The sequence below is a fragment of the Hoplias malabaricus genome, chromosome 1 (assembly GCF_029633855.1).
Source record: "Hoplias malabaricus isolate fHopMal1 chromosome 1, fHopMal1.hap1, whole genome shotgun sequence".
NCBI lineage: Eukaryota > Metazoa > Chordata > Actinopteri > Characiformes > Erythrinidae > Hoplias > Hoplias malabaricus.
The window spans coordinates 29,695,774-29,706,373 of record NC_089800.1 but is presented as its reverse complement, the minus strand read 5'-3'; the positions used below and the strand labels follow the sequence as shown (position 1 = coordinate 29,706,373).

The window sequence follows — 10,600 nt, the reverse complement described above, 5'->3', positions numbered from 1 at the left end:
CAGTTTAATGCTTAAGAGCCGAAATGCATATATACTACCCTGGCTTATACACATTCCTTCAGTTCTGTTGGTGATTATCAAAGATTCCAGCTTCCCATCTCTGAGCCAGGGCACTTTTCCTCCGAACTCCAGTGTACGGCGCCTCGGGAAACTACAGACAAGAGAGTCACCTATAAAGCTGCTTTGCAACATTTACTAACAAGTCAAAAATATCCATTCAATGGGAGTGACTTGGATAAGGTTCATGGAGCAGGATCGTTTTAACATGCAGATAAATCTAAATGTACTGATATGTCTTTATAAGTATGCAGAACATGCTGTAAAACAGCAAGATATCTGGCAGCTAGATTTTTCCTGTAGATTTCTGATAAATTCACCAAATATCTTGTATATTAATATGAATAAAGTATGATTAAAATAAAATGAATATCAGGGTTTTTTTTGGCAAGTTTAGCATATATATGTTTCACATGAACTGTTATAAAATGAAGCAGATGTAACAAGAAATAAAATTAAAAATAGTATTAATTTAATAAATGTATAAAAGGTAGGTATACAGATCAGGGGAATGCATTACTCCTGTTGCATCCAGGTCACAGTCATAAGAACAACAAACTCAGTCTGTGAACAGCTGGGTCCTTCATGTAATTAAAAGGGATTACATGCACATATTAGCAAACATAATGCACAATAATTGGCATAATTTACCATAGGGGAATTGGTTTTAACGACCAAGATGTTGAAATTTACAAGAAGAAAGGCTCCTAAAGGTAAGAAAAAAAATTTAACCTACAAATATAAATCATAAATATGTTGGATTAATGTCTGATAAATGATGTTGTTCTATTGTTAAACAACAAACGACTTCCCAAAGAGCATAGATATTTAAATTAAGATGTTCTGTGTTATCTCTTAAAATATTGCTCTTGCTCAGCAGACAGCTAACGGGCTCCTCCAATAATATTCAGACATTCTTTCATTTACTGTAGGAGTCACCATAATGCACAAATTAATGTTTCGAACGCACATGTTTAAGCTAGACTTTGATGTAAATATTATAAAACAAACAGGGGTTGGACAATGAAACTGAAACATCTGGTTTTAGACCACAATAATTTATTAGTATGGTGTAGGCCTCCTTTTGTGACCAATACAGCATCAATTCGTCTTGGGAATGACATATACAAGTCCTGCACAGTGGTCAGAGGGATTTCAAGCCATTCTTCTTGCAGGATAGTAGCCAGGTCACTACGTGATGCTGGTGGAGGAAAACGTTTCCTGACTCGCTTCTCCAAAACACCCAAAAGTGGCTCAATAATATTTAGATCTGGTGACTGTGCAGGTCATGGGAGATGTTCAACTTCACTTTCATGTTCATCAAACCAATCTTTCACCAGTCTTGCTGTGTGTATTGGTGCACTGTCGTCCTTATACACGACACCACCTTCAGGATACAATGTTTGAACCATTGGATGCACATGGTCTTACTGGTGCAATGTGCAATTAATGAAGATTGGCCACCAGGCGGGTCCAATTTAGCCATGAAACCTCCCACACTAAAATGACAGGTGTTTCAGTTTCATTGTCTAACCCCTGTACACCATATAATGAATATAATGAATGTACACCCTTGCTACTCTGGAACAACTATAATATAGGAAACCTCATAGGTCTGCCAGCAGAATTCATGCTAGGTCTGGAAAAACACTGCAAATTTTGATCTCCATAACTGACAGTTGCTGATGATTTTGTGACTAATGTTATCTGTTCCTTAGAGTAAATAAATCTAGACATGACTGTGGAGGTGCTAAAAATAAATATCAGCAACAGCTTATTTTTTTAACTAATTAACAAATTTTCATGAAATGTAACAACATAAATGACCAAAGCAAATGACATCACTGTTCACAATGATTCACCAAAAGTGTCTTTATCCGGGGCCTACCTTCTGATCGCAGGAAAGAACTGAACGGTCCATTTTGCGTATCCTCAAAGGAGAAGACGGGGAGGACTTGCATTTCGCAGGTGTCTCTCCTGGGAAATTAGGATTATAAAATTATAACCATTTATTAAACTGAGTTTAACACATTTTTTGTGTTACATTTGCATGGGAGACTTAAAAGAATCTTAACATATGAAATATCATTTTGAAATATGGATATGTTTGTAGCACTGCCAGATTCACCAAAGGAGAGGACTGAATTTCTCGAATGCTGTGTTAATGTGTTAACATTTTACAAATGTAAAAATCTGGCCACAGCTTCCAGAGCCTAGTGATGTATTAATGGTTTTATTAGGTGATGTAAACTTACAGTCCCTCCTGTTGAGTTTAGAAGGTAGATTACATTATTTTTATGCTGAAATATTTATTAAATATCTAACTAAATATCTAATTAACTCTCATTCCTACAATCTCTCTCTCCCCCTCGTGCTCTCTCTCTCTCTCTCTCTCTCTCACACACACACACACACACACACAAAAACAGTTGCTTGGAGAAGTTCCATGGCAAGTATTTTCTTATGATTGGCTTAATCCACACATTTATTTCTCATAAAGTTGTTGAAACTGGAATATGAAGATGTTATTGTAAGCTGTGAGCTGCACGCTGCAATTTTCTCAATTAAAGCTTGTGTCCCAGCTTTGTTTTATTTGATGTTAACACTTTCAGAACAAATTAATAGATTTTAATTCATATATCATAAAAAACTACTCTGAAATATAATAGTAAAGTAAAAAAGAATGCTTTTCTCTACAGTTTATAACGCATAACACTATACATATTTGTTTAAGCCTTCCCAAAAACAATGAAATACCAACATTTTAACTTGCAATTAATCATGAGAATGTTGTCAATTAACGTGAATTCATTTTTAATTGATTGACATGACTAATTGGGTAGCATATGGTTAACCAGTCAATCATAATTAATATCTCATAGCTAAAATTTTGCATATTGCTTTAACACAGTTGAGTTTCATACCTGCTCTGTCATAGGTGAAACTCTCCAGTAAGCTGGGAGACACCAGAACAGTGTCGTACTTCTCTTTGGTGTACAACTGTGCCCTCTGCCGTCTGAACTCCTCATCTCTCTGCCTCACCACCTTGATTTCCTGGTCCACTAGGGACTGTGTGCTGTGAGACCGCAGCTTGAAGAAGGGATTGTTCTGGAAAGTACTCTCCTGTGTCTCCTGACATGCGGTGCTCAGGCAGAACTCCGATGCACTTCTGATTATGAGATTCGATGTTTCCAGTATGATGACGTTGGTCATGTCTGAGGGCCACTCGTGGAACCTGTTGGTCCCTGGAGACAGCAGACCTTTCCCCCGGTGTCTTGGGCTTGTGGGATATGAATCTGGCTCGAGGATGATTACATTGTTGGCAACCATCTCATGATAATTCGGTTTTGATGATGGTGAACTCGTGATGGAAAAGGTTGGGGTTCTGGAGCTGGGAGATCTCTGTGACCTGCACCTGTCTTCAGGAGTGTTATACATGCGTCTTCTTTCTTCTGGGTCTGACCTATTGGTCAGAAAATTGGCTGGTCTGGGTTTACGTTGCACAGGTTCTCCAGAAGATGGCCTTGACATAGCCCTCTCTTGTCTGAAGGACTGTTCTCGCTCCATAGTCTCACGGATCTCCCTCTCAACTGGAGTTTCTGGTTCATCGTAAGGAGATCTGTAGCTTGTATCATCCAGCCCTGAGTCTTCTGAACAAGGACTAAACTGGGTGTACTGGTAATCACCAAGACTTAGACAGTCTGGGTCTGGGTCTCTCTTGGGACGATCTAGGGTACGTACAGGTGTGTACATAAAGTTATGGCCACCTGGGGAAGTACTCTGCCTGATTCTGGGCTGGTGCGTTTGGCCCTTGTTCTGCTCCTCAATCTTCTGCCACTGCTGGCGAGCCATCTTGAAGTCCAAATGTTCTGTGCTGATGTTCTCACTCTTCATCTCCTGATGCACGCAGTAGTCTTGCGGTAGCCTTTTGTCCAGCTCAGAGGTGGAGGCGGACAAGCGCTTGAGATTGTGCTTTGGACTTTGACTCAAATCCTCCCCATCCTCTGGGATCTTCGTCAAACTTTGGTAGTGTATGGAGGAGTCACATGAAAAGTCGTCCAGATCACATTCTGTGGGACATTCGGGCTGTTCCAAAATATCAATGCTATCTGCTGTTGTCTCTACCAAAGCGTCATCCTCATGTTCAGCATTACTCTCCAGTACATAACTGCCATCTCTCTCAATTGCCTCTTCTTGGACATTTGACTCAGCAGTAACATCAAGTGCATTCGTCCCCAGAAGGTCAATAATCATGTCATCATTATCCTCCCCTTTGTCAACAACAGGAGAAAACATGGACTTCCACTGCTCTTCTGCATCGCTGTCTGAGGAAACGATAGCCATCTCCACCTGAAGACAGTCACTCAGATCATCCCTGTCATTGTCGTGGCAAGATTCAGTGGAGGCATCGGAAATAGCTAGCTCCTTGATTTGCTGCTCCAGTGCAGATTCTTGCTCTATGTTGGAACTGTCCTGGGGTTCCTTGGGCTCTGTCTCAGTGGCATCCAAAGCAGACATGTTGTTGTCTTCTTGTTCTATTTTTGGACATTCCCAGGGTTCATGGTTGTCTTCCTCATTGTGTTCCTCCTGGTGTTCAGCTTCGCTGGCATCAAAAGCAGATAAGCTGTTGTCCTTTTGCTCTAATCCTGAATTTTCTTGAGGCTCTTGGTGCTCTGTCCCTTCAAAAGTAGAAGTGTTGCTGTTCTCCTGATTTAATATTGGACTTTCCTGTGAGTCTTTGTGCTCTGACTCATTGGCAGAAGTGGATGGGTTGTTGTCTTCTTGCTCAATTGTTGGACTGTCCTGTAAGTCTTGATGCTCCCTCCCATTGACATCTAATATAGGTAGGCTGTTGCCTTCTTGCTCTGTTTCTTGATCTTTAACCAGTTCTCTGTGCTCTGTCAAATCAGAAGTCGATGGGTTGTTGTCTTCTTCCACTGCCTGGTCTTTAGCTGGATGATGTATGTCTGGTGTTGAATTTACAAGATGTGACTCCTCATTCTCAGTCTCCTTCGCCAAGTTGTCGCTCTGCATGTCTGTGCTTCTGTTGGCTTCCACGGATCCTGTACAGTCATTGGCTATGTCACTGCTTTCATGCTCGTCCCCGTTGGAGGAGCTGCTCTTTTTGGTCTCCAGGCATTCGGGGAAATATGTGTCGGCACTGCCACTCTCATCCTCCCGACTCCTCTGGCATTTCTCCACTTCTGTGTCCCCCAGATCTATGTTATAGTCTTTTAAATCAGCCATTTCGGAAAAATGGCTGGTCTCCATGGCGACAGCTTCAGAGAGGTTTTCTTGCTCTTTTTCTGGCTGATTTAAAGAGTCTTTCCTTTCACTCATTTCATTCCCATTTGGCCTTTTCACACCAGCTGTGGCTCTCTGTGAAAAGAAGGTTGAGAAGGATCATTTTAGACTCAGGGAAGCACACAAGTGTGGCAGACTTTCAGCATCAGACGTATCACAAACCAACACTGGTGCCCCCTCCTGCTCCAACAGCCGAGGGATGATTGATTAGAGCTGGATGAGGGGTTAAGTAGGTGGACCAGCTGTCTTCTGCTGTTTGTCACTTTAAATTTCATCGAGCTGCACCCCTCGTCATGCTGCAAGACATGAGAGGTGGGCGGACGTCTTTCATAGTGCAAATCACCATGAGACAGGTTTCAAACTGAGCATGGAATCTCTAAGTGGGTTGAGAATACACATTAAAAGCAGCTGCATTGGCCTCGGAGCTAAACGCAGCTAAATGCTAAGCACGTGACCACCAGGGAAGACGTGCCGATGTTATAAATATGCCTCTTATTTAAATATGCAAAATCCCAGTGCAGATCAACACTACAATATCAAAAGTTATATAAGAAGACAGGCAGCTCTGCTCAAAGGATCATGATCTCTGTAGCATCCTGCAGAAGATTGGCAGGAATCTGTGGTTTAAACATTTAAAAAGCTGGTCCATCCACTTTCTCTACACTTCTTTTGTAATTAGTTTGTGCAGGGTGTTTGAATTGGAGTTGAATCCCACACAAGCTCCAGTCGTCTCATTTAGACTTTCATTAGCTGTGAAGACTGAGGTGGGGAACTCTGGTCCCAGAGACAATTTTCACATTTTCCTGCTCAAACACACTGGGCTCATCTTCATCTTATTATGCCAGGTTTATTTGGAATAACAGAGCAAGGAAATGTCAAACTATCCCAGATTTTCAACTGTGCTCCATCAATGATCTTTTCTACACTGTGTACGCTCTTATCTCAAGAGGTTTTCACTACACTCTTGACAAAAAAAGTGTTCTATATGGTACTAAAACGTTCTTACCTATAACAAAGAAAGGCAGCTGTTTGTTGTGATTTAAATAAACACAGGCAAAAAGGCAAATTGAATGAAAATGAGTTAACTCTCTGGGGTTTGAATGCACCCAAGTGTCAAATTCAACTTTTATGGATGGTTTTTATGAATATGTTTGTGAGAACACAGCACAGTAAAGTGGTTCCTGAAACACAACCTGAATGTGTGTGAGACCTGTAGTTGTTGGGGTCGTATTTCTGTCTACATTATATGTGAAACTGACCAAAAGGACACTAAGCAGTAAAGATACGAAGGTTTTATTAAAAAAACTGACTTTTCAGATTTAGGGTCCGTCCAGAGAGACCTGAGACTGTTCTGAAGCGTTCTATAAGAAACAGATGGAGGTCAGGTGCATTTAAGGATGAATTAGGGTTCTCTGTATAACCACTACATTTTCTTATCCTTCAATAACCCATTTAATTTAAGGGAATACCCAGTAAAATGGTTAAATGTTTCCTTAAAAATATTAATTGTTCTGTATTAACTGATCTTCTCTTTTTTATGTCTAATATAAAACAATAGGGCTCCAAAGTGAGAACCACAAGGAATCATTAGAACATCAAACACTGAAAGCATTTACCTATCCCAAAGAAAATCAGCACAGCATGTAACAGAATATTTATATATACTATTTTTAATAACAATGAAAAAACATATGTTTATAAGAAAACATAAGCAAAAAGAAAACAGTGTTTCCTTATTAACAATATACAATGGGGTCCTTTGCCACAATTTCACATTTGTAGCACTAAAATAAGTGTTCACTGTTTAATTATCAGAGTAAGGGTAGACATACTTTGAAAATCTATTACTGAATTAACATCAAGATGTCTATTAATCCAGTTTAAGAAACTGTGTTTACATGATGTGCAGATAAACACACTGAAAAGGCTCAGTGTCTCAGACCAGACGGGCATCTGCTCTTCAACTCTGTAACACGGTCATCTCCAGCATGGTGCTAGCACCCAAGAATATGTTTATTGAGTGTCAGTTTTTCATGAGGTGTCAAAATTCAGAAAAAGAAAGAAGTGGTTGCTTGGCAACAGAGCAGAGTTGGGGGGGGGGGGGGGGGGGCATCCAGCATCATGCAATTCTCAGTGAAGGATAGCCACTATCTGAATGTGCAGCCAGTGGGTAGTTTTTTGCTGATGTGCAGTGGCAGTTCTGTCAAGCCTAAGCTTGTTAATCCATCTCTCATCTGCCTAGTGCAGGATAACTGTGAGTAAAGTGGAGAGAAATCTATTCATATCATGGGTGAAAAAGGCAGAGTGTCCTCTACTGTCTGAGTCGGACCAGCGCTCACCCCGAATACTCCCTGTTTGTTTTGGAATTTTTTTTTATGTCTGTCTGTCTGTACATCTGTGATGTCATCAGTTGTTACCCAATAACTGCTGCCCATCTTCTGAAATACACTGTGAATGTGGATATCCACTTGAGTTAATCTGGGCACAAAATCCCAGTCACAACCTTTCCTCTTACTTCCTACTCTGAAGATAAATCTAGTCCTGGGGAACAAATTTAAAGGGCCCACTCACTCCCCATATTTTGTGATGTCACAGAAAACAGCACCTTTGATGCCTCAGTGCTGCAGTACCAGTGTGTGCTGCACTGGTACAAATGGAACAGGCACAGCAGTGCTTCTGGAGTTTTTAAACATTGTGTCTACCCATTGTCCACTTTACTGGATGCATCTACATTGTTAGCCACCTTGTAGATGTAGAGTCAGCAGAATGCTCTTGGCTGTTTTTTTTTTTTTTGATTGTCAGGCAGTGATGCTGAGGGTCTTAAAAACTCCAGCAGCACTGCTGTGTCTGATCCACTCATTCCAGCACAATAAACGCTGACACACCACCACCTCGATTGGCTAATAAAGCATGCAGAGCAATAAATGGACTAGAGTCTGTAATTGTAGTATTACAAAATGCACCTATGCAGTCAGTGGGGCTGATAAAATGAAAAATTAATGCAGAAAATAGGGGGGCTTTATTGTTTTGGCTGATCAATGTATATTTGTGTTTTGGGGGGATTTTATATAAAATTTGTTATGTATAATATCAAGATTATGTTTATATCTTCTACTCTTGAGATGTTTGAGCACCAGGATCATCACCAATACATATCAGCACATTTTTGCTCATGTTATCTATTGTACTGTTTACAATACTTTTGCTCGATTTCCCCGTTCCACCTTAAATGTAACATTATAAATGTAGCAGTTACATTCCTACTAACCCATCTGAGCTCACCTTTCAGTTCAGCCCATTTCAGGGACACAGCATATTCGTACTTGCCAGGTTATTGTCCCAGTTTACCCATTCCACCTTAAAAGGTGCAGCAACCTAATGTTTATTCAGCAGCTTCGTTTAAGGTTCCACCTTAAACGCATCAGATACATTATCTAGAATGTTGCTGCAGGACGTTGTTTGAGACTAACTGTTGCTCTATTTAAGGTGGAACGGGGGTGGGGAGTTGCCAAATGGGAATACAACTGCCGCACCATTTAAGGTGGCGCGATAAATTCTACTGTGATGTTGGCAAATAGGAAGGTAAACTTTTAAACCATTTAAATGTGGAACTAAGCGTAAGAATTAGAATTTAACCGCTGCATAATTTAAGGTGGAAACAAGAACAAGAAGGAAAATAAGAGTAGGCTTGCCATAATGGTATAGTAATGCCTGCATTAATTAACGTGGAATGGAAATAAAAACGGAATGATAAATATATGGAGAATAGGAATGCTACTGCTATACAATTTAATGTGGAATGGAAAATGCGACTGAGAAGTTGCCAAACAGAAATATCACTCTTGCATCACCACTTGTAGTAACAAAGTTAAAACAAAAAGTAATGCAAATGCTGCAGTATTCTTGGTTGAACGCTGCCAGTTTAACGGGAGGAGGGGTATAAGTTGATGGAGAAGGTGGGGGGCAAAAGCATGCTGTGTTCCAGCGCAAGCGCGCCAGATGCGTCCTCCTCCTTCTCCTCCCCCGTTTCCCTCTTTTTCTCCTCTCTCATGCCATGCAGAGGTTTTCCCCTCGAGCAGATGTGGAGCTGTTGGGATGCAGAAACAGTCTCAGCTTCTTTTTAGTACCTACCAGGAGCTTGAGAAAGAGCAGCCAAACTGAGATCATCTCCAGCTCAGCGCCTCGCAGACATGTCTGGATGAAATGCGCGACGAACAGCCAGGAGAAACTCATAGAGAGAGGATTTACTCAAGAAATAACTCATAGAGAGAGGCTTTGATCAGGAACCGATCACAGAGAAGGGCTTTACTATCGACCAGGCAGCACTGGAGGGATGTGTACTGAGGCGGAGGGAATGTCTATTTGCAGGTGCGCAGTGAGCCTGCGCGTATAGCCATGCGCTGTGACCGACAGGGGGCGCGCACGACCTCAGTTCCATGTGCTCATCAATTTTTTTTTTTCACTGACGTCCACTGATGTACATTTCTGGTTGCTCTAATAAAAAGTCACTTTGTCTGTGATAAATTAAACACTTTGCCTTTCTAGTTCTTTACTAAGCCCCTTCTAGTCATCGATTAAACCCCCGGACACTCCTCTCTGTTCAGAAATACAGAAGTTATTTCTGAAGTAAAAAAAATAAATAAATAAACCTTAACACCTTAAAAGTGGCTTAGGTGTAACTCTACTCTTGTATAATTTGATTCTGTACATGCAGATCTATAAATATGCATTTAGTCATCGCCTCTAACTCATCCTACCTTCCACCTATCACGACTGGCTTGAAAGCACTGCCTTAAAGCTGGTGGGATTGGTTCCTTAGGTGTGTGATGATGTAAGAAACCCTGGCTGTCTGTATCCATGGTTTTGGGATTGTTTGGAAAGCTGCAGTTTCAAAGCGGAAAAGCTCAGCCACAGCACTGACCACTCATAATACAGCTCCTAGTGTATAAACAATGCTGCAAATGTGCGCACATGCACACACACACACACTCAAAATAATTTTAAATATGTTTAGGACAAGCAATACAATCTGCAACAACAGATGAGCTACTACCTCTGACTTTACATCTACAAGGTAGACCAATGAGGTAGGAGCATCAAACAGAGTAGACTGAGAGTGGACACTGTTTAAAAACTCCAGGAGCACTGCTGTGTCTGATCCACCAGTCACGACAGTATCACTGAAGCGCTGAGTATGATCCAAGACCCAAATCATACCTGCTCTGTGGGGGTGATGTGC

At 41.0% G+C, this 10,600-nt stretch overlaps 1 protein-coding gene across 2 annotated transcripts; it reads right to left on the bottom strand.

Moving 5' to 3' along the window:
- Positions 1-16: 16 nt before the first annotated feature.
- Positions 17-9,722, bottom strand: si:ch211-153l6.6 (enolase-phosphatase E1). 2 transcript variants are annotated; one of them, XM_066677683.1, is made up of 5 exons: positions 9,493-9,722; positions 2,982-5,436; positions 1,946-2,034; positions 709-764; positions 23-151 (listed from the first exon to the last, which is right to left on the bottom strand). In XM_066677683.1, exons 1-4 carry the CDS (start codon positions 9,592-9,594, stop codon positions 747-749), a joined length of 2,664 nt encoding a protein of 887 aa, XP_066533780.1. In that variant the 5' UTR covers positions 9,595-9,722; the 3' UTR covers positions 23-151; positions 709-746. The 2 variants fall into 2 exon arrangements, with proteins under 2 accessions (XP_066533771.1, XP_066533780.1); XM_066677674.1 differs by lacking the exon at positions 709-764 and having other exon boundaries at positions 17-151; positions 9,493-9,720.
- Positions 9,723-10,600: the final 878 nt, after the last annotated feature.